At 40.6% G+C, this 24,894-nt stretch overlaps 1 protein-coding gene across 4 annotated transcripts in view; it reads left to right on the forward strand.

The window, feature by feature from the left end:
- The window catches only part of lrp4 (low density lipoprotein receptor-related protein 4), a 106,269-nt gene that overhangs the window by 39,869 nt on the left and 41,506 nt on the right, over positions 1 to 24,894 (forward strand). For all 4 annotated transcript variants that reach the window (XM_035909094.2, XM_006793772.3, XM_035909096.2 and 1 more), the window contains exon 2: positions 5,755 to 5,901. In XM_035909094.2, the coding sequence (XP_035764987.2) occupies positions 5,755 to 5,901 (147 nt within the window). The remainder of the gene's footprint in view (positions 1 to 5,754; positions 5,902 to 24,894) is intronic.

Genomic DNA, 24,894 nt, shown 5'->3' on the forward strand with positions numbered 1-24,894 from the left:
AGCATTGCAGCTCTCTTGTTCTCTGTCAGTCATGAATGAGAACCACTGCAGGTGAACAGCTTTTCCGTGTATGCAAGCAGTCAGGCGTCTCATTCTGTCAGCAGTCTCACGCGGCGAGGAGTGACGAATGCTGGACGCTGTTGGCCGACAGCGAGCCGGGACGCCAGTTGTGTCCATTCTCAGTATGCAGTGCTGCGCAGTGCTGCATGAATGTGGCCGGTTTTGGATGGTTCGGGCTGAACAGTTGCTGACACGCTGAGTCGCAGCTGTTTCTCTCTTAGGCTGTGCTTTTACAGCTCGGCACCAGCAGCCGAAGGGTAGCAGGAAGAACAGAAGACGCACACAAAAGGCCGGACTCCTTCCTTGTGCGCTCCCCTCCTGTACTCTGCATCAGATGATTCACCCCCACCAACCCCCATCCCTCCGCCCAAACCCAATTTCCTACTTATCACTTTTTTACAGCCACGCACTCGCGCACTGCAAAAAAGATACCGCGCCGACCCTCCAGGTAGACTCCAGGGAGGTCCACGCCTAATTAACTGGCAGCCTTTTGACATTGTTCAAAGCATGCGGCCACCCGCTCTCCAGGCCAGAGTTACCATTGTGTGTTTTGGCCCAACTGCTCTCTCTTCAACACTTCACACTCGTCATTGAGCTATTTAACAACAGCAAATTGTAAAATGGTGAAACATAGCTTGAATATACCACCTGGTTAGATCTGAGGCTCTCGCGCCACCCCAGCTTCCGGCTCGGTCCTTGCTGTAGGTGGGTCTGGGTTTAAACATGGCATCCACGTTGGTTTGTGGGATTTTGTCTGTGTTTACCTTTTTGGGGACCACCTGTCTTGTTCCATACCAGGCCTGTTTAGACAGTGTAAGGCCATAGTGACCGGCAGTGGAGGATCTTTGGTGGTCTTTGGTTTCTTTTTCTCTGCCTGAGGTTTTTTTTTTTCTTTTCTTTCCTGAGTCACAACTCACACACTACCTCTACCAGCAGTAGGTGATGGGAGAGATTGATTATCTGTGTCTCTGCTTAAAAATGACTGTCAAACCAATCCACAGAGCGGGATATAGCTTAAAAATATCTACATGTACATTTAGACCAACGTCTATCCTTGAGTAACACTAAACAAAGCAAAGCTTCTGCTACACACACACACTCACAATTACAGTCACAATCCAGATTCTCTTTGTTGGAAACCTTTGGAAAGTCTACACGTTTGATAATATCAAGGAATTTCCCCCCCAAAAAAGTTGATACTGGTTTTGGAGCTTTTTGTGTCTGAAACTTGTTGCTATCGGTTTTCCAAACTCACATTTCAGGTGATTATAGTGTACGTGCTCCTCAGCCTTTATTCAGATGATGTATTGTTGCTAAACTTGTGCTTACAACTCAAAGTGATCCTCTGTCTTTAGAAAACAGCCCAGCTTGTGATCTGCTATCTGTGTGATTCATCAGAGGCTTGTCATGCTGGCGCTCTTGAAAGCACCGGCCTGCTAGGCCTGGCTGCTGCATAGTGTTTGTGTTTGTTTTGTGGCTTTTTTTTGTCTGCAGCCTTACATAACAATCTAGGGGTGATGATTCCCTCTTTATTTTCCTGCTAGGTTCACCCTCTCATTATAGACGGTATAAATGTCTTTTTGTATGCCCTCTGACCGAGCATTTACCCGTCATCATAAGCCTCATCGAGGAACATCGGCATCTTCTTTGCTTCATACATTTTTGGTTTTAAAGTTGTGATTACTTTCACTGACGGGGTTACACGAACGTTTGCTGTATTTACTGGCATTTAACCCTTAAGATTTTATTGTTTCCATTTTGCTCCATGTTCACATCAGTTCACAGGACGAACATTAGATGACTCGATTTTCTGGTTTGATAGCTTTGTGTGTCAAGGGTATTAGTACCATAAAGCACATTTGCTACACCTCAGCAGTGTGACTTTTTGTTCGTGACATAGTGTTGGCAACATTGTAAAACAACAGCTCTTATATTACAGGAACATGTGATACAGTCTTTCCTTCACCAGAACTCTTTCAGTCTACAGGCAGCTTTTGTCCAGTTTGACAGTGAAATATTGATGTTACTGTGTCTGTATCTGAACATTTTCTAGACCGCCACACCATCTAAGCCAGGGGTGGGCAATCTCAGTCCACGAGGGCCGGTGTCCCTGCAGGTTTTAGATGTGTCCTCGAACCAACACAGCTGATTTAAATGGCTAAATTAGCTCCTCAACATGTCCTGAAGTTCTCCAGAGGCCTGGTAACGAACTAATCATGTGATTCAGGTGTGTTGACCCAAGGTGAGATCTAAAACCTGCAGGGACACCGGCCTTAGTGGAGTGAGATTGCCCACCCCTGATCTAAGCGGTTGGAAATATGTGAGACTGTGTAAGACAGTGTGGTTGATTGCTTCCTGCTATAGTCAATAAGTTTCTTTGGCTGCGGTTGAAGCCAGTGACCTATGCTTTTTAAAGTATGTTTGACAAATGTGCGGCCTGTGATGTGGTTTCATGTTGACAAGACTTCTGCTCCAGCTCGCACACTTTAATTTAGCTCAGTGCAAGCCCACACTCACATCTGAGTAAAATACGCATAAGCTTAACGCTACAAAGCCAATAGAAGCGGTCTGTGTCAACCTGAAAAGTTTAACACGGGGAGTTTCAGACCTCAGTCTGTCCAGCAGACAGGTAGTCTGTCTTTGATAGCTCCGGTTTTTTTCCTGAGAGTAAATGTCCCACTCCCTAGGGTCTGAGGACTGTAGGAATTATAGAGCATTCATGAAAATGAAAACAAATTTAACGGGATGTAAATGAAGAGTTGTCTAGTAGAGGGTAAGGAGAATAATGGAGGTATCTGAGGGGAAAGTGTGAAGAGGAGATGATGGAAAGACAAGAATGAGGAGAAAGAAAGGGAGAGAGGGAAATGAAAAGAAAGAGGCCATTAATTTAGTGCTGTGGGAGGGATCTGAAGGTTACTGAGCTCTCTCTGCCAGGCCCTCCTGGGTTGACTGATGCCTTTGTGAGGAGGCCAGGAACCACACACACACATACGCACACACATTCGTATGCGTGCTCCAAGAAACTTTGGGTTTGTTGCGGCAGGCCAGCTTCAGCAAAACAGACGTGTACACACACACACATGCACACGCACACACGCACGCACATGCACACACACACACACACACACACACACAGATGGCCATTAATGGGCTTCAAAGTGAGAGCAAAACGGGAAACCTTTATTTATTTCCTCCCCTGGTTATGGTTTGCTGTGATGTGTCTGAAGATGTGGTGTCTTTTTTTTCTTCCTTCTTTTCCTTTTTTGTGGTAGTAAATCAGACCCAGTGTTTACTGGTATACAGATGCCAAGTGTATGACATAAAAGGCTAGTAACTGATATTTATATTCGATCCATCTAATCAACCGTGTTGCAGCAGAGATAAATTGAAGATGTTTTATAGATCAAAATTTTCTTTGCTTTTCTTTTTAAGTTCAGTGTAGATTTTATTGGTTATTTTGTAGTTTACTTGTAGATTCTGAGCTTTACAGTATAATACCGTCATCTGCTTACTACTGTATTGTTATTTTAGTATTTCAATGTTATTTTTTCATAAAAATGTTATTACTATTTAATATTTTAATTGCTGTATGCCTATATTGATAAAAATGCCTATTCCCGTGCTTAACAATGTTCTGAATCAGCATGTCTACATTCAGTGTACCGTAAAATATGATTCTTTTTCATTCTTGGACTGCCACAAGATACAAGCTTTGACATTCTCTTTGACTCGTGTGTGGGACCACTGGTGTATTCAACATTGCAGTAACCACCCTAAAAATAAACTGGCTGCTGTGATAAATTGCTGTAGGGGTCACGCTGGCAAATTGCTAACTAAATGTAAGCTAGCTAAATGCCATGTAACTGAAAAAAAAATATTGATGAGTAAATTATTTGAAGTATAACTTTTGCAACTTTTTGCAAAAAATATGCAAAAGTTTTTTGCACTCGGCAGTGTGTAAGTTTCCACAGTCGAAGCAACCGCCTGCTTGGTTTGCTATAATGTTCTTTTAAATGTTTGGTGTTTATTTACGCAGGGATATTTGAGGGAATGTATCATTTGAATAATGGGTGGACTGAAGGTGGAAACTCAACTCTGACTTGAGAGAAAAGCCACGGTATAATACTGTAATGCTACACATTAGCTTGGTATTACAGTTCAGTGTTCAGTTGTGTTCTAAATAGAAATGTAAATTTCACATTTACATTTCTCGTATGTTATTTGCATATTTATTTATTACTCTTTTTACAGCATATGTTTTGTAACAATAAAAGTTTAGCTTGTTACAAGAGATTGGTCATAAACACTGGAAGGCTGTCTCAGTCCACTGAATGGGGATTCAATATTTCAGAACGTGCTTATTTCACTGATAGTCGACCTAAAAAGAAAAACCAAAAAAAATAATAATCTTCAGTCTTTAGTCACATCTTAGTGATTTCTCTGTCAGATGAGTAAATTGACTAAATTATCAGTTTTTAGCACACAGAACTTATCAATCACTTTGTTAATCATTAGTGTCAGTACAGTCCAGCAACAATGCATATTTCACTGTCAGGGGTTTTGTTTTGTTTTTTGAGGAAGAAACTTCAGGGGGAAAATTTACTCAATCAGTCACTTGCTGATGCTTTTAAAAGACACCCATCCTACTTATCACAGAGGATTTGAGTTGGAAACACCACAGGACATGTGTACACATACAGATGTTCTAAACATCATTGCTCTCAGGAGCTAAAATGAATCAGACTTTCTGTGTATCATAGCTTGTTTTGTTGTTGTTTAACTCATGAACTCAGACTTTACACCCCGAGACTCGCTCCCGCATATTAAGCCCAGTTAAACTGAAAGCAACACGTGGCCTCTGCATCACCACATAGCTTAGATATTTCAGTAAGGCATGTGTGTTGAAAGGAGATGGTCTCAGCTTTTCAAATGCACAATCACACATCCTTGAAAAGTATAATTACTCTGTCATTTTGGGAGCTGAAAATCTTTGAGATGCTTGGCCTTGCTGACTTGATATAACACAACCCTTTTAGCTTATTTTACTTTATTCTATATCAAAGTGGTTTGTGAGAGGGAGGACTAAAGATTTACACGTGAAACCTTTTCCAAATCAAGGATATTAAAACACTAAAAACAACAAATGCATTCAGTATGTGTTGAATAACTGAGTGACTAACCATTGCAGTGCTGTATGTGTGTACCAAGGCGCTGATGTGTTTCTGTAGCTAAGGAGCGTCTTTTTACATGAGCAGCTCAGTCTTTCGATCACTCTGTAAAATAGATATGACAGATATCAGAGCAAAATATTCAGAAGCAAGGTTATATTGAATCTATTCAGAGTCCCAGTTTACTGGGTTTACTGTTAAAGTTTACTGTTGAGAGTTATGAAACAGAAAATTACATTAAAGTGAAAGAAACTGTTTTTGTTTATAACAAAAAACGGCGGCATTCTCAGGCTTTTATCCAACATACTCAGCAGGGAGTAGCTGAGGAGTGTCAAGATTAAAGCGAGAAACAAAGCAGGAGGTCACAGGCAGGGATAAAAGTCCCTGTCTCAATACTTTACAGTTATTATGTATATCTGGCAGAATCATTTTGTGGTAATATGAATTCCAGTGCCTGAGTTAACCTGAGCATGTGCGATAAGCTCTAATCTTCTCTTCCTTTGTGTGTGTGTGTGTGTGCGCGCAGGAGTTCAGGGCAGCACTGAGTGCTCATGTGGGAGGAACCACTTTACGTGTGCAGTCAGTGCATTCGGGGAGTGTACCTGCATCCCAGCCCAGTGGCAGTGTGACGGAGACAACGATTGCGGGGACCACAGTGACGAGGACGGATGCAGTGAGTCTTTGTTTCTCACTTCCTTTTTTTTGCTTTTGGTATCATCCTCAGTTTCTCTTTTCTCTCTCTGCTCATTCATCTACCATGAGGAGGAAAAAGAAACATAAATAAAATCGCATAAAGACTCAATGACCGTGTTAAACTCACCTCACTGATGGGCATGTGGTTGTTGATGAGGAGGCATTGAAGTAAAACCACCGCATGTTTAGTAAGTCGCCTGTGACCGTAATCCAAGTGTGTCCTTCTGAGTTTTTCATTTCAAAGACACTGTAAAATCTGCCAAAATATATTTTATACAATGTGTCAGTTTTTAATTTAAGCCTGTGTTATTTTTTTATACTTACCATAACATGTTTTTTCCTCAAATGCTTTCCTTGGGTAGCCAAACTTCTGAAATCTTAACAAGCATCTGAAGAAGATTTTTACCTAATTATTAAATTAATTGAAATAAAAAGACATTCTCAATACTTTGAGCACTTGAACATTTTTGATACTTTTCTTAAAACATTTCTTTTTTCCATTGTAATGAACTTGTATTTACGCAATTTGTTGTAATGTAATTTCCCTTTTAAAGGTTTAATTTAAATCTAGATCAATTTTCTAAGCTGTTACATCAACCAGCGAGCCAGATGCGGTTCTAAAGAGTAAATCAGCTATTCCCGGCTGAATATTATGCATGAGCCCCATGAGCAAGGCATTAAAATCCCATCACTTAACCAAGACTCTGGTTGTTCTTGGCAGGTCTCTGGCACTAATTTCACATAACTGGATGACTTCTGAATTTTGGTATAAATGTAGAAATGTTCTCAGGCAGAGGTTTTTTTAAAAAAAAAAAAATCTGTAATTGAACCCATATGGATCCCATCATCACCCGCTGAAACAGTGAATGGGTCACTGGTCAGGTGGGGTAGTACTTGTGAGCCAGACGCTCTGCTTGGTGTATGCCCCGTGCAGAAAAATGCTTGAGTGACTTTTGGCAACAGATGAAGTTTGGCTGGAGGGGAAGTCTTGGCAGCTGAGGCAGACAGGAGTATTCTCTTGTAGAGCATGTCAGTTTGTCAAGTGGAGGAGATCTCCACAGCACTTTTTTCTTTTTTTAAACACCGGTGTATCGGTGTGAAATGTCAATGCGAGTCTTCTTTTTTTCTTTCTCCTCGCCTGCTCACAGCGGAAAAAAGCAAGCTGCCCTTTTATTTGACACTTCCCCAACCTCCTTTAGAGCTGCGTGGTTGTGTTTGTGTATGTGCTGATATGCTTTCTCCATCAGTCTTCCTCTGTCATATTAAGCTAGTTAGAGGTTGGGAGAGGGGATGCAAAGCGTTATTGATCTCTGGCCAGTTGAATATTCAGTGTGTCAGATTGCCGTGTATTGATCTGCATCTTGTTACTTATTTAAGGAGACGCATGGAAGCAGCTGACAGATATCAGAGCATCTAGCTGGACCTTTCTAATCCATTAGTACTGTCTGATCGATCCTCTGCTCCACCGCTCTGTAGTTCCACGCTGGTTCTCTTGGATTCTGTCCAGTCAATATCATAATCGCAATTCTCATATCACATAGATTTTGTATTGTTGTAGTAGTCAGCCATTAAAAACCGTAGATACTGTCAAGCAAACGCGCCGCTTCTTCTTGCTACTGCATCCACTAGATCAATGATCACATCACATATCAACTTAATGCAGTTCAGTTTTCCAACAGTGAAGACTACAAATCATGAAACAAAGTATCACTTTTTTCCCTTGATATATGCCTGTATTTATAGTTTAGAAATACTGAATACTTTATAATATTTAGAATCTATTTTCTCCTTGGCACTGCAACAAGTCTTAACAATTATTAGACTTATACTTAAGTCATGTTGTGTTAGCACTGCAACAGATTAGTGACCTGTCCAGGGTGTACCACGCCTACCTATGTCAGCTGGGATAGCCACTAATTTATTTCTATAGCACCAAATGGCAACAACACACTTTACATTGCAAGGTAAAGACCCTACAATAATACTATTTCCTCCTTCTTTGTGTAAGTTCCTCCCTTGTCAGTTTAGGTTTATTTGTAGTTTATTTAGCACCTCTGCTCAGCCTGCTTCAGTTTCTCTAGCAGCTGAAGCCGGTACGAGTGGTCCAAACTGTTTGATAGCTGGAAGAAACGCATACATCCATGGAAAGTTGTCTACTTAAATGAATACTTTGAAATAACACATAGTTGATGAGTTGTGTTAACAAGAATGTGTCCTGATTGGCTGCGTCTCCACAAGCACCGCAAGTGTTACAGCTTTAAGCAATCACAACTCCCAAATTCTGACATTAAATTTATTGTTTCGTCTTTATTGAAATCTGATCTGTATCTGTAAATATCAGACGAGAGTACATTCATCAAAGACAGGCGCTTACACTCACTCCCTCAGATAAAGAGCATATTTGTCTTAGAGTGTCTTCCAGTTCTTAGATTATTGTTCTGCTAACTAAATTATGCATTTTCTCAAGTAAAGTAAGATTTCAACTACTTTTTGAAATGTAATAACATGTTTTTGTGTGGCTGAAAACCCCACAGTGCAGGCCACTTAGAAGCAAGTGTTTGCACGTGTATTTGTGTTCATGTGTCATGTTACGCTGCCTCTATTAGACTGATTGGATTAAGGGAAATGGATCGTAAAACTGAGAAGAGAAATTTTTATGTTATTTAACAACATTTTCCAAGTTGGTTTTCTCGACTGTGCTTGATCTGCAGGTGTGTGTGTGTGTGTGTGTGTGTGTGTGTGTGCGCGTGTCTGTGTGTGACCGTGAGAATCCAGAATGACAGTAGCCACACAGATAAACACAGAAAGATACATTGTCCTCCCTGCAGAATTGTTGCATTATAGTTTGTGTTGTTTGAACCTTAACTAATTTCTCAGCAATTTTCAGACAAAGCAGAGTTCTCCTGAATCACGCTGGAGGAATCTGTGTGTGTGTGTGTGTGTCTGTGTGTGTCTGAGAGAAACTCATGAAGATGGGAGTGGAGGCAAAGTGGCCTAGTGGACTGTGCCTATGAAACTATCTACAGTGGGGCAAAAAAGTATTTAGTCAGCCACCGATTGTGCAAGTTCCCCCACTTAAAATGATGACAGAGGTCAGTAATTTGCACCAGAGGTACACTTCAACTGTGAGAGACAGAATGTGAAAAAAAAATCCATGAATTCACATGGTCGGATTTGTAAAGAATTTATTCGTAAATCAGGGTGGAAAATAAGTATTTGGTCACCTCAAACAAGGAAAATCCCTGGCTCTCACAGACCTGTAACGTCTTCTGTAAGAAGCTTTTCATTCCCCCACTTGTTACCTGTATGAATGGCACCTGTTTGACCTCATCATCTGTATAAAAGACACCTGTCCACAGCCTCAACCAGTCAGACTCCAAACTCCGCCATGGCCAAGACCAAAGAGCTTTCGAAGGACACCAGGAAAAGAATTGTAGACCTGCACCAGACTGGGAAGAGTGAATCTACAATAGGCAAGCAGCTTGGTGTGAAAAAATCAACTGTGGGAGCAATCATCAGAAAATGGAAGACATACAAGACCACTGATAATCTCCCTCGATCTGGGGCTCCACGCAAGATCTCATCCCGTGGGGTCAAAATGATCATGAGAACGGTGAGCAAAGATCCCAGAACCACATGGGGGGACCTGGTGAATGACCTGCAGAGAGCTGGGACCAAAGTAACAAAGGTCACCATCAGTAACACACTACAACGGCAGGGAATCAAATCCCGCAGTGCCAGACGTGTTCCGCTGCTGAAGCCAGTGCATGTCCAGGCCCGTCTGAAGTTTGCCAGAGAGCACATGGATGATACAGCAGAGGATTGGGAGAATGTCATGTGGTCAGATGAAACCAAAGTAGAACTTTTTGGTATAAACTCAACTCGTCGTGTTTGGAGGAAGAAGAATACTGAGTTGCATCCCAAGAACACCATACCTACTGTGAAGCATGGGGGTGGAAACATCATGCTATGGGGCTGTTTTTCTGCCAAGGGGACAGGACGACTGATCCGTGTTAAGGACAGAATGAATGGGGCCAAGTATCGTGAGATTTTGAGCCAAAACCTCCTTCCATCAGTGAGAACTTTGAAGATGAAACGAGGCTGGGTCTTCCAACATGACAATGATCCAAAACACACCGCCCGGGCAACAAAGGAGTGGCTCCGTAAGAAGCATTTGAAAGTCCTGGAGTGGCCTAGCCAGTCTCCAGACCTCAACCCCATAGAAAATCTGTGGCGGGAGTTGAAAGTCCGTGTTGCTCGGCGACAGCCCCAAAACATCACTGCTCTTGAGAAGATCTGCATGGAGGAATGGGCCAAAATACCAGCTACTGTGTGTGCAAACCTGGTAAAGAACTATAGTAAATGTTTGACCTCTGTTATTGCCAACAAAGGTTATGTTACAAAGTATTGAGTTGTATTTTTGTTATTGACCAAATACTTATTTTCCACCCTGATTTACGAAGAAATTCTTTACAAATCCTACCATGTGAATTCATGGATTTTTTTTTCACATTCTGTCTCTCACAGTTGAAGTGTACCTCTGGTGCAAATTACTGACCTCTGTCATCATTTTAAGTGGGGGAACTTGCACAATCGGTGGCTGACTAAATACTTTTTTGCCCCACTGTATGTAAACGTCTGATCTAATTACAATGTGGAGATCATGTGGAAACTGCAGTTCAGCTGTGGCTGTCTGTGTGTGTGTGTGCGTGTGTGTGTGTGTGTATACATAAGTGTGTGTGTGTGTGTGTGTATACATAAGTGTGTGTGTGTGTGTGTGTGTATACATAAGTAAGTGTGTGTGTGTGTGTGTGTATCTTGCACTTGTGTTCCCCCAGATAAAGTTTCATAGCTGCACAGAGACCAAAGAGAGAGCAGAGGGGAACACAGGGGACTAAGAGGAGCATGTAAAAATCCTTGTTGTGGTTGTATGCGTGCGTGCGTGTGTGTTGGATAAAATATGTGGACTTGTGAATGTCAGTGCTGTAACTTTAGTCTGAAGGAGCTGCTGTTGCATGAAGGTGAGAAGGAAATTGACTTTACAGCTATGGGTTTCCTCTTCACCTCCCATTACTTTGGCCTGTTTATACTGGACCTTACTGGGGAGGGTGTGTTATCATAAATTTCCCCTTTTTTATAAGAACACTTCTCAAGTTGTACCAGTTAGTTTGCAAGATTTGCTGCTTCACTTTCCTTTTATTAGGTTGTAAATTGGGGCATTACAAGTAAACAAAACGCTTAGTTACAGCCTGGTACAGGAGACGGTTTTGACCTCTATGGATATTTTGCCCCTTTATAACTGCTCTGAGTGGGTGAGTTGTATTACTCATTCACTTGGATACTGGCATTGATACTGGAGTCATTAAACAAGATTTGTAACTATTATTAGAAGTACACTAGTCAACCCAGTCAGGTACCAGAAGAATTAAAAAAAAAAAAAAAAAGCCACTAAAGTAACCTAGACAGCTCCTGCCTTTCATCTTCTCAGCCATGTCCCAGAAGCCTTGTCCCTCATTGTGTTCTCCAAAGACTGTTTCCTGGCTGTTTTTCACAGATGGAAAGGTTGTGTCTATATTTCACATCTGGTCGCATACTGAATTGGTTGCATAATAGCAATAGAGTTCATAGCAGTATCTGAGAATTGGAACATCAGCTGGTAAATCAAGTTGAGGACTTCATCCTCGGTACTTTTTCACAGTGACAGTCTGGTACAAATGCCCACATTAAAGGAGATACTTTCCCTGAAGTTGTACTGCTTTATTTTACCAACAGTTATTTAGCTCTAAGTTTAACAGGTTTGTAAGTGGCGATCAGTAAATTAAAGTCTGTGCTAGTTTCTCAAACTTCAGAATAAAGACAAAATATCTGCATGGATGATTTTGAGCTATTGTGTAGAAATGATCGTAAAACTAACTAAAGATTTAACTAATAACTGAGCATGATTATGTTACATGTTCAAAGTGGGTGACTTTTATGACAGTGTCATCAGAGTGTTTAGTTGAAGAGCGTTTTAGTGGGTCGCACATCTCAATGCCAGGATACTAATTAGCCTTGATGAAGTTTAATGAAGGCATAACTCACAGACGTTTAATCAAATTAATAACACCCCCATTCTTTCATTGACAGAGCTGTCTGAGCTCAGGGGGTGTGCTCGTCTAAATGTGGCAACATAGGCACATTTTACTATGTTTGATTGCAGGGTGTAAGTATGAGCTGTAAGAAGCATGAAGTGCTGCTCCATTGGAGGAATGTGTTTGTGTTCTTGGCACTCTTGTTTCACATCCATACAATCACACAAGAGAAGGAAGGGCATACTTTGTGAGTGTGGTTCCTATGGAAATGGCTGTAAGGGCTTATTGTGTTGAAGGTTTTCACAGCGAGATGAGGGCAAACTGAAGCAGAAAGTGAATAAAGAGGAAGTACATCATAATATCTGAAAAGAATGACACTTGCCTCGTGTTGAGGTCAGCGCGTTCACCTAACCTTCCTACTGCTCTCTTCATAAATCCACTCACTACCTCACTGAAACTCTTGTGTCAAGAAGTGAGGGGAAGAGTTGCACTCTGTGTGAAAAAGTACACAAAGTTTATGTAGAATGAAGAATAAGTGTGTGGTGCGAACTGTGAAAATATGTCAAAGTGGATTTTCATGTTTTCACAGTTCTCATCGCACTTAGTGATTTGTCATGCAAGATCATGTCCTTGGATGATTCTGTTCTGTTTGAGTGTAATAATTGATTTCATGTAATAATTGCTAAAATGGTGTTTTTACATTTCTTATTTGATCCTGCTTTTAAAGTTTTCAAACCTTAGTTTAGGAATTCGGAAAGATTTAAGAGGAAAAAAAATAGAAAAAAAAGATTATGACATTTATGATGAGTTTTAAACTTTGGGCATGCACACAGGCAGCATGAGCAATGATTAAGGGAGACATTAAAGAGACTGGGTCATATTCTTGAGGGGGACCAGAAAGGTGCAGCCCTGTGGTAGAAAGAAGGATTCAGTGCCCACAGAGGCTACAGAGACGCACTTGTGTGCAGTCCAAAAGCCATCAGCAAATTGCCCATTTAGGATGTCTCCTTGTGTAGCTCAATTGCTGACTGGTTGGAAAGTAGGCTTGAAAACAAAAGGAAATGATGGCAGGAAAAAAAAAAACCCCATCATTGTATATTATCAATTTTTCAGGGGCTAAGCTAAACAGCTAACAACAGCATAAACATAATCAAGGATTGCCCACATTAGTTGTTGTTAATATTTTAGACATTGGCCCTTGGTGACAGTGCACAGCTGTAACATGCAAACATGGGCCTAGAAAGCTCTGCGTAGCACTTTCTGGACTACCAAATCATGTGCCAAGTACCTTGAGTGCACATGACACCAAAAAGCTCCTAAAACTTTCAGAAAAGCTGCCATTCTTTTTATTTTAGTAACCCTGATGTTATCCTTGTAGTTTTGACCTTCTTACAGTTACAGTAGCGTTTTCCCACATTGGCTTCTTTGCTGCACTTCATGCTGCAAGCCTGTTAATGTTCAAGTGATCAAGCCTTGCTGTGACTATCCTCTCTCACAGTGAATGTGATTGGCATAGAGCCGTGCTCACCTTTTGACTGCGACTGTTCCCTTTGTAAAAACCCCGTCCAACAGCTGCAGTATGACTCATTTTTCTGTCTTCAATCATATCTTATCAGGCTTTCAATTTCTCTGACCTCTTTTCCCAGTTCAAGGCAATACAATTTATTAGCACACAGTAACAGTGGATATTCATAACAACAGCAGATAAGACAAGATAACCTGGGACAACTAATACATCATGTGTTATTTCACCATTCATCTCCTCCTACTGCATCATCCTCCCTCACTGTTATAGGTCATCCTTCAAGTTATTTCTCTCTCTGCATTTCACTTACACTGAGCTAAGCGCACTCTCTCTCTCTCTCTCTCTCTCTCTCTCTCTCTCTCTCTCTCTCTCTCTCTCTCTCTCTCTCTCTCTCTCTCTCTCACACACTCACACACACACACACACACACTCACACACACACACACACACACACACACACTGATGCGTTGCAACAGTGTTGGAGTCCTGCTGAGTTGAAAGCGGCCGAGGTTGTGAAAGAGTAAATGATTTCAGCTAGTGAGAAGACAGGGGGTGCAGAGGAGATATATATATGTGTGTGTGTGTGTGTGTGTGTGTGTTGACCGTGAATGTAAAATGAAATGGAAGAGGAAAATCTCTGTTGAGTGAGATTGAAAGCGCTGCATGAGACTTGGCTTCCTCTGCTGTCAGCTCACACAAGTGTGTGAGGTTTGGGAAGCGGGTGTGTGTACTAAAAACTCAAACGCACACATTCACAGGTATATGTACACACACACACACACACACACACACACACACACACACACACACACACACACACACACACACACACACACACACACACACACACACACGTTTGGCATTCCAACTTGTGAGGACCCTCCTGTCGGGTATAACTGGGCCTCCAGGTGGTGTAATGTTTACCATATTCATGAGAAGAAGTCATTTGAACAACTCACTGACTTGGTATTCACGACTTTGTGAGTGTAAATGTTTTAAAAGACCTCTGGAACTGCCACCAGTAAATGTTTTAATGAAACCTTTTATCCAAGTGTCTTTTAGAGTTATTGAGTTCAGTTAGAGTTATCAAATATTTGTCATCTAAGTCTTTAAAAATATTAAAATGTCTTGCTTTTTGTCTTTTTTTTTTTTATTTTGAGCTTCAGTTTGAAGTCTGGTCTTTTTGTATTTTTCAAATGAACTTTTTCCAGTTGAACTTGAAAAAAAGTGCAGACAAGTCTAATCTACACTTTAAAGGGAATTGATAAATACTGGAAGGCCTCAGATATGTGCAGGACTTAATGGTCTAATCCTGACCTTTAACTCAAGATCAAATCCTCTCAACAAAAATAAGTGAGGAGTGACCACCGTGTCCTTGCATTAAAGTGATTCTCACAAGGGCATTCATATATAGACGACCCCCCCCCCCCCCCACACACACACACACACACACAAACCACCAAAAACTAAGAAGTACCCCCTTCTGTCCTTTAATCCACCACTCTCTGTAGTCTTAGCCAATCAGAGAGCAGCTGTGACCGCAGGAGCTCAGCTGATCTGAAGGTGGGAGCGAAGAAGATTAGGACCCCATTCCCTCCTTCTCTATGTGTTGATTTTCTATCTGCGTCCCCCTCATGTTTTTTTTCTCTCTGTCTGAACCCCTCTGTCCTTGCAGCCTCCTTAGCCTCCTTGTCTCTGCCCTCTGACCACAGGAATCCTGCACGCCCAACTCCCTTTGCTTTTTTGTTTTTCATCCAAGACTTTCTCATTTATATCTCACTAAGCGGTTGCATTTCTAGCATCGCTCAGTTCATCTCCCTTCCCCTTCCTTTCCCTCGTTGTTGGCTCATCAGGCTCTTTCTTTCTGTCCCAGGATTTGACCGTAGTTGTTTGGACACATTAACATAATCCTCCTCCTCTCTGATTTATCCAACACTCGCTTGGTCCTCTCCTCCACCTCCCTCCTAAATATTTACTCCCTGCTCTGTAAACCAGGCGGACACACTTGTTCACACAGAAGAGGGCATGATTAGAGGGTGATCGAGGGTAGAGGAAAGTAATAGAAGCAAGAGGGAGAGACAAAGGGGTTATTGGACTGAGGCCAGGCTTCACTTTCTTTTTAAATCTTGTACAAACTTGTCTGAGTAGGTTTTCAATGTTAACTACAGCAGAGGTTGTGGATTTAAGCTTTAAAAGTCTTTAAAAGTGTAATCAGTGCACGATCATATTAGAGGGCTTAACTATGTAAGCCAGCACATTTAAGAATTGATGTTTTGCAGCCCTCGTTAAAAGAAAATACTGCTTATATAGATATTTTCTTTTGCATTAACAGTGGTAGTTTTTTTTCTTTTTAAAGTATTTATTTGGTTTAGCATATAGTTTATGAATCTTCATTTTGATGCAAAAAAAGTCACAGTACTTGTGATTTGTATGCCTCAAGCTGAAGCTGGGCAAGTGTTACCCCATCACATTTATCTGGATTTCGGTGAGTTTCATATTAACATTGTTTTACATGTCTTAGCCTATGCTGTGCTTTGCCAGCTGATATTGATTTTATTGGCAGAAGAAACATTTCTTTTTGTTCCCTTGCCAACCCTGTGTTGTTTTGTCAGAGATTCTGCCCACGCTTTAGTTTCATGAAAAGAAATAGGAGTGCTGTGTTGATGCAGTCCTAATGTTTAATAAATGCTGCCCAAATCTGCTGGCTTACATCTTAATCTGACACAGTTTCAACTTCTGTACGTTACCCCAGCGAGAGTTTAGCTGGTGTGGTTTACAGCTGGCTTTAAGTCATTTGGAGGAAAACAAAATGTGGGTCTGATTTGTTGATTTTAAAAATCAATAAGAGCTTTTGTGCTGTCCAAAACTGGGGTACACAGGGGTGTTTAAGTGGCGCAATAGTATATTTTTCACATGGCAGCTCAAATCAGAGAGATTGAAAAGAGCCGCCTGCTGAAAAGAATATGTTTGCTGCAGCGTTTGGGCTTGGTGCCAAACAATAAGGGAATGGCCGCAGATCCTGGCGTTGCGTTTTATGTGAAGAAAATGGCAGCCAGAACTGAAAATAGTTTTACAAACACAGAGTGCTGTTGCGTCGCTGCACTTAATTAAATTGCATTGATACATAATGAATTGCACAATTATAGCAGTTCTGCTGAACTTTTTTGACAGCCAGACAAAATAAACATTTTGCAGACATCACCTCAGGCTGTGAGCGCGTGTGGTTTGCACAATTAATAGAATAATTGAAAGTAGGGAATGATAGATTGGTGGGTGCTGGTAAAAAGTAAAGAAAAACAAAGGAGGGTTTATAGATCCTATTTAGTTCTTTCCAGGTGGAACGGTATTGTAGTTGTAGTTTTTTTGTTGTTGTTGTTATTTAGCTAACACGTGTGTTTTGGTGCTCACATGTACTTCACCTGGTAGTTGGGCTTCTTGATTTTTCTACTAAAGGTTCTAATGCTCTACATCTTGGAGCGGCTTTTTCATTTTTTTTCTGAATAAATGCCAGAATAATAGTTGATTTTGCTGATGGCTCAAGCACACGTTTGCATTAATCAAATGTGATATAGGTGGAGAGAGAGAGCAATAAGGGGCTAGCTTACCTAGTATGGGTTCTATGGTGCCGTGTGTGTGTTAAAAAAAAAAAAAAAAAAAAAAAAAAAAAAAGAGAGAAATTTGTTGGGCCATGAACCAGACAGTGGCAGGTTTCCACACTTGTAATATGATGTAAGAATCAGCTGTCACCTCACATGTTATCATTAACAAGTTAAACTCTCGAAGTGTCACAGCACTACATTCGTAAAATGATACTGCAAAGGTTTTACCAATCCCACCCCCGAATCCCCACCCAAAAAAAAAAAAAAATTAAAAATGCCTATACCAATTTCTTACAATAGTTGCTACAATAGTTCCGTTTACCCTCTTCTCTTTTAGTTTCCCCAGGTACATATGTGTTTCTTCTTTCACTTCTTCTTTGATCCTCCAGGACCTAACACAATTACACTACCCCCCCCCCCCCCCACCCCCCACAGTGTGTTTTTGCATCTTTGTAAACCTGTTTCTTTTATTTTAACTTTGTTTATTATCCTTTTTAGCTCATCCTTCCAGAGAGCTGATAAGCTTACGGCATGATGACGCATCCATCTCTCTATCCACGGTCCTAAGAATTGCTTTAAAGGATCTCTCTAGAATATTTCTCAGATTTTAGTGAAACTTACACACAGTGATCGCCTAATGGGTCTTCACCCAAATTGTGGTCATGTTTCCACAAGCACTTTCCTGTGTATTTTGAGCTGAATATGATAGTTAAATATAACATTTCAAGAAAGCTAACATAAGAAAATGGATGCATTCATTCAGCTGGAGCCTGATGATCCTAATAGTCATATAATGCTGAATTAGCCTGCACCAGAGTATTTCCTGTCATTCAGTTTCTTAAGAGGAAAATATGTGGGCTGTGAGGATGACAGCGCTTAAGTGTTACTCACTGGTGTCAAGCGCTCCGCAGAGATTTGTCATGGCAACAAGCAAACGCTTCAGCATTAATCTGCCATAATGGACGGTAAAATGTCCTGTCAATGTGCTGTATCACTACTAATCTTACACACACTTGTAGGTCATTCAGGAAAGCCACTCTTATGATTCATTTGTACTTTGAGTGATTTATTTATTTTAATTTTGTTTAATTTATTTATTTTGTACCTTTAGATACAAAACATGGAAAAATAGTTGGAGGATAACGCATCTTTTGTTCAGTATGTTGGCCATTTTCCTATTACATTTGTAACTCATTGTTTTTAGTGGATGCTGCTGATTCTTGACCAAATGAATTGTGACTGTGCTCGATACTCCGAGGAGCTGTACAGGTCGCTTTCATGGACGTCTTGAGTTGAAGTTGGACGATTTAAGTAAGCAACCATTGCATCGTTTGTCTTTGCTTTCATACTTCATAGTCATCGTATTGCAGTTTGTGGCGTGTTTTCAGGTGGTTGGATAAGTTGGCTTTGTTACTTTGCGGCACAGACGCGACTCTAAGCACTGTTTGCATGTGTTTATTCTTGGTTCATCACATCATTTGAAGTAAATCCAAAGTATTTCCATATAACGAACAACGATTTGCTTCAGAGGATGAGCGTCTCCTGCTGTGAATTTTGTTGTATATCTGCCTTTTAACATACCGGTAGTCTTGTTGGTCCAGACCAGTCCAGGAAAGTTCAGGCAGAATGATGGAGTGAACAGCTGTGGTTGGGAGGGCTGGATTTGCTTCATCCTTTAATTGGTCGAGCATGCGTTTTACTTGATCATGCTCATTCATAATGGAGACTATTATTGTTGGAAGTTTAACATTTTAATCTTGATGTATCAGAGGATATATTATAGACTCAGCAACATTTAAAATGCCACATAAGCATTAATCTCTTTGCATTAAGCATAGAAAATATGCTAAATATGCTGTAGAATGGCTCTTTGAATAGGGGCTTTTTAAATAAGAAATATTTTAGTTTGTTCTGTAACTATATTTGTGATGGATTGCTTTAATACTCCCGGGATGCTGTTTTTGCAGCAAGTATTAGATTCAAATAATTTCTCTGCCACTGTAGTGCATAATTCCCTCGTCTTGCACTTTATTTTGTAGTTTGTACAAAAGAGCCGGTGATAAATAAGTTAATAAAAACAGGAATAAACAGTCGTTGGTGACTGGTTATGAGGGTTTGCTTTATACAGCAGACTATGATAAACACTGGACAGAGTTGATTATGTTGCCTCAGACAGGCACTAAACACAATTCTGCTGTGAGTTTTCAGTGGGTTTTATGAATGCAAAGTGGCGTTGTGGACAGGGCGAGGTCTGTTTACTGTATAGGTGGAGGAGGAGGAAAAAGTCCATTACACAAGCAGCCGCCAGACACACTCCTGGAAAAAACTGTGCTGGCAGCACCACTGTGCTCTGACGGGCTCAAATATGCGCTGGATAGCAACCAGAGCTGCCCAGAATCAGATAAGCCACCTCTGTCGGGATCGGCTGTGAGAGGAAAATAAAGAGATGGACAGAGGGGATTAGTCTGGGTTTAAGGAAGGGCGAGGGACGTACAATTACATTTTGAGACATTTTTGTATTATTTTTCAATGTGTGCTTCCTGCATTTAGATTGGAAATGAATCAGAAGTATGGCAGCTCCAGACTGTTAACGGTTCTTTTTATGCCACCGGTTGTATTCAGGGCTTCATTAAGGAATTTCTACTGAAACAAATGTAAATTGAGTTTGTTCCATTCAGCAGTGAAAAGGCTGAATTTATTTATTTTTTTATCATAATCATCATCGTCATATAGCCTGCAGAAACAAAATTAAAGACACAAGGTTATGCACAGTTTCACAATTACTTTTGCCGCCATGTCACAAGTCCAGAGTGGGTTAAGCAATGAAAGACGGGACTTTCACACCGTCTGACCATGAATCCTTTTAGAAGAAAAAAGCTGTAGTTCCCAAGTAGACACAGATGCACGCTACATGATTCACAGAGAAAAACAAAGATTTACTGATGTGTGCAGCAATTTTAGTTCTCACAAATGCACGTGCCAGTCTACACGCAAAAGCCAAGCAATCTGAACACGTGCAAAACAACTTGGCAAATAAACACATGTGCAGCTCCACACGGATCTACAAATACATGCTGCGTTTAAGTGCCGGTGGAAACTGGACCATCTCGGCTTTGGGTGGATTCACATGTCATCTGGCGTTGGGAAAGGCGTTTTCCAAATGGGATACAAGCGCTTTGATTAGAACACAGGTTTACCAGCTAGATGCTGTACAGTAGCCAATAGAAACAAACAAACAGTGTAGAGACACCAAGGCAGGACATCCCAGTGACTCGTCCTCTGAAGCGACTATATAACACTTTAAAGACTGTCATCAATTTTCACCGTTACACCCTTACATTTGTGACATGCGTGTGCACATCCTTGCACTTTTTTGTCGCTCTCTGGAGTGCACATCTGTTTTTCAGTCTCCCTCTCTCCCTCATGTTTTCATCCTCCCATCCGTCGAGCTGGTGTGATAAGCGGCGCTTAGGCAGATATATTGGTCCCATTAGAGCCACTTGATTCAGCTACTCTACAGTGAGGAGGCAGGCCATTAACTCAAGGCCATTTAAAGACGGCCACATACATCTTCCTAAAGACGCGCACACACACAAAGACACACATGCATATGCAAGTCGGACATGCAGTCAGTAAGCGTGCACACTTAACAGAGCTCATTATTATCACTTGTAACATAATGTAACAGCGTACAAGTTCTCTTAGATCATGTGTCTAAAGAAAGAAGAAAGGGAGGAAAAGGCAAAGCAAAAGGAGGCACAGAAACCCTAAAAGACCAAGAACTGTGTGACAGTTGCATTCTCACACTCTGCTCTGTTGGCTAAAGTCTAATGGAAAAGTTTAGGGCTTCAGAGCTTGTGTGAAAACGGTTCCATTTTCTTGTTATCTCTATGGATATCTAGCCGTGCAAACAGCTTTGGCTGTATTTTAAATGTCTGTTTCTGAGATTTGCGCCTTCACCCTGTTGTGATGAAGGTCACTGAACCCTTGCGGTGCTTACTGCCCTGAAAGTTGCATTGGAAAGCAGAAAAAGAAAAAAACTTAAAAGATAATAACTAAGAAACTGTTCAGAATTCAGACTTTCCACAAATATTTCATCCTCCCATTTGATTGGGGCTGGAGGCAGAAATCTCACAGCAAGACTGATGTGCCTGCACATCTAACAAGTATAGTTCACCTTTGATGATGTCTTTTCTATTTTTTCCCCTCTCTTTCATCTCAAAACAGGTCATTCCATCTCCATGTTACTATTTTCTCAACAGGAAACATTTACTCACAGTGGAGACCCATGGTTACTTTTTTTAGTCTTTTGGCTCTAGGTTTGACATAAGGAAATGACTGCATGCATTCACACACATTTCTTTGTTAAAAGTTAAAGCAGCGTAATCAAGCAATATCTGTTTGGCTACATGGTTACAGAATACGGAGACTAAAATAATACTGCACATATTCATGGAAAAACAAGGCTTTAAGAATTGACTTAACTTTGTACTGTAATATTTAATGCAGGTAAACTCTCAGTGTAGCTAAAGAGGTCAACTTTTACACTTACACTCTTGTTTCGTCACTGCGTGTATGTATGTGTGCGTGTGCACCGGAGAATAACTGGGGAAAGGAATGAGGCTGGTGTTGATGATGAGACTTGCAGGTGTGTGTATCTGTGTTTGTGTGGGAATAACACATAGTATGCAAGTGGGAATTCTTTAGCTCGGATGAGAAAAGCTCATTGGTGAAGGTCAGGGTGTGTGTGTGTGTTCTATTACACGTGTGAGGCCAGCATCGCACAGAAGAATAAATGGAAAATGTTCAGGAGCAATATTTTTGAAAGGCTTTGAAGCATGACTGGGACAAACATTTTTGTACTATTGGAACACTTCAGAGTGTAACTATGGGAGGTGAATGAACTGGTCAAACAAGTATATAAATTTCAAAAGGAAAAAAAAAAGAAGTTTGTGGTGGTGGGGGTGGGGGGTAAATGGATATCAGCTGCAACTGTTATCCAACTGCAAATGTGAAGATGCTCATGAGGCCGCTCTTGATCACAATGTGCTGTGCACCCGTTTTGAAGTCAGATGCCATCTTTAACCGGGGTTTTGCTAAGACATCATTCTCTGAGCTGTCTTACTTTATTGTGGGGCTGAGGGAAGCATGTACATCATTGCAGCTATTAATAATATGCGCACAATCCTGGGAAATGTAGGAGTGTAGCAGGTGGAGTTCATATTAGTTGAGTTCATCATGAAGTGATAACTGGAATGCACAAGATGACACAGCGGATGGAGGGTCTTGTGAGTGTTGAAGTGTGTGTGTGTGTGTGTCTGTGCGCGCACATACGTGAGTGTCAGCCTCTGAGGAATGCAGCGGTCGAGAGAAGAGCAGCGCCGAGCAGAGCAGAATCCATGTGATAAGAGAGATCAAAGCTCCAGGAGACCTCATCAACTTACCTAGCAAGCTCCCCGTTGATCCACCTGATACCTGGAGCAGGCCACACCTACATACTCTCCCTCTCTGTCTCTGTCGCTGACTCGTCCTGGACTCTTTATTTGCATGCATTTTGTATATCTCCCAATTCATGTGCTTAAACAATCCCGCACTTAAGCAGAATATGTTTATTTAGCCAGTGCAGTGATGGTTTGCTTATGTCTGCATGTGTGCTTTTTTGCGTGCGTGTTAACACTACAATCTCTAAGTCTTCAGATAAGCTGAATTATTTATTGAAACGTTTCCGACGCAGCATTTTTCCTCCTTTTGTTGTTCGAGGCCATAAATCTGCTGACGCCTGACCAGGAAATGTACAGGAATGCAGCTCGATCACTTCAGTTAACAAAAAAAGAGGTTTTCACAGCTGTTATCAGTCTTCTGATAGGCTCTCAGGATATCACAAGTTTAAATACATTTGTGCCAATGCTGAGTTTCTGCTTGTTTGGGACATTATGAATTAAACTCTTTTTTTTATCTAAGCTGAGATTTTCTTTTAAGAGTGAATCTTGTAAAATTTATTCTAAACGGCACTACTTGACCTGTTTTTTAAATTTTGTACTTGATCTAGCCATCACTCCCTTCAGCCACACCATAGAAGTCTTCACAAAATGTCATTTCCTGTTTACTTTCTCTAGTGGTTTCAACTCCTAACCCTAACTATCAAGAAACACTCAAATACAACAAATAAAAGCTTACTAAGCTTTAAAATTGTATACTATTACATTATTATTTAGTTTTACAGTGTTGCTTGCATTCTGAAGGTCTTTCAATATTTGTTTGGACATTTGCTGCTTTTTCTCTCAATTTCAGTTCAGTTCTTGTAACAGACCATTTCCAGAGGAATCGGTGAGGTTCCTGATTCAAAGGATAAACCAGACTTGTGTCTCACATAACAGACAACTTATTAAAGAACCATATTTAAATTGTATTTTCAGCCACTTTGTTACTAATACCCTGCTGTAAAATCTTTCAATTTAAACCATTTCTTTTAGCTCAATCTATGGAAAATACACAATTTGACAGGCGTAAAGTAATATTTTTGCACCAACAAAGTAATTCCCAAATTGTTGTTAGCCCAAAATTGAACATACTTTGCCATAGTGTGCAGCGAAACTGAACTGGTAGAACATACAAGAATTGGCCGTTTTAAATTTCAGGTGGAGACTGTATCGTGGTTTGGGGCTGCATTTCAGGCAATGGTGTAGGGAATCTTATCAAAAGTGACTTGACTACTAAATCAGATCAGATTTTGAACCGCCCTGCAATACCAACTGGAAAGCTTCCAACTAGCAATGGCTTTGGTCCAAAGCTTAAACACACTGCCAATGCAGTAAAAGCATACTGGAATTTAAAAAAAAAAAAAAAAAAAAAAAAACACACAATGGAAACTTATAACTTATAATGTTGAATCCACAGAACGTGGATTCAACATTATTAAAGCCGTGTGGGATCATTTTGACAGAGAACAGAACTAAAGGCATCAAACATCCAAAGAAGAGCTTCAGATGTCGTTCAAGAAGCCTGGAGAACTAATAAAGATAATATTAGAATTGTATTAAGTCTAGTGTTGCCTTATAGACTATATTTGCATGTATGTTTGCATGTTTTAGTTGCATTTATTTACCAATTTCCTGGGAAAGTATAAAGAAATTAAGGGTGACTCAGTACATTGAAACAAGACTCTTTTGGCTGTACTGTAGTTCTCATAATTCATTGGCTGTATTTCAGTAATGTTGTAAGAGATGTTGCACATGAAACAGATAAACAATTTTACTGTGGTTCATAAAGTATGGCTCTTAGATCGTGACGGACCATGTCTCCATTTCAGGAATAATTTATTATAATAAAGTAAACACTGTTGTACTGCCTTTGTAGATTTACAAAGCTTTCTTTGTTAGGAAATGTTTATGGATGGTTTCTCCTGTTTTCTGATTTTACAGATATGTAATAAACTCAAAATGATGACTTCTACACACAGATGCAAGCAACAAGCAAACTTCAGCTCCTGCGAACACTTTGTCAAAATGTAGATTATAGTCATTACTGGTGAACATTATTATTCTGACATGTCACAGACTCTGTCTTCATCACAGTAAAAACTTGTACTTAAAGTCTTTTAAAGACATGTCAGTCTTATAAGACGTGAGATTTTAGATTTCAACATACATGAAAGGAGTTTTGTGGTTTTGTTGGAAAAGTCAGAAAACATGTGTCTCTGGCCTTTAAAGGCGAGTGTCTTTGGTGCTCTGTGATCTTTATGGACTAGTGTTTTTTGGTTTCTTTCCTCCTCAAATTAT

The sequence above is a fragment of the Neolamprologus brichardi genome, chromosome 1 (assembly GCF_056152115.1).
Source record: "Neolamprologus brichardi isolate AB-2024 chromosome 1, ASM5615211v1, whole genome shotgun sequence".
Taxonomy (NCBI): Eukaryota; Metazoa; Chordata; class Actinopteri; order Cichliformes; family Cichlidae; genus Neolamprologus; species Neolamprologus brichardi.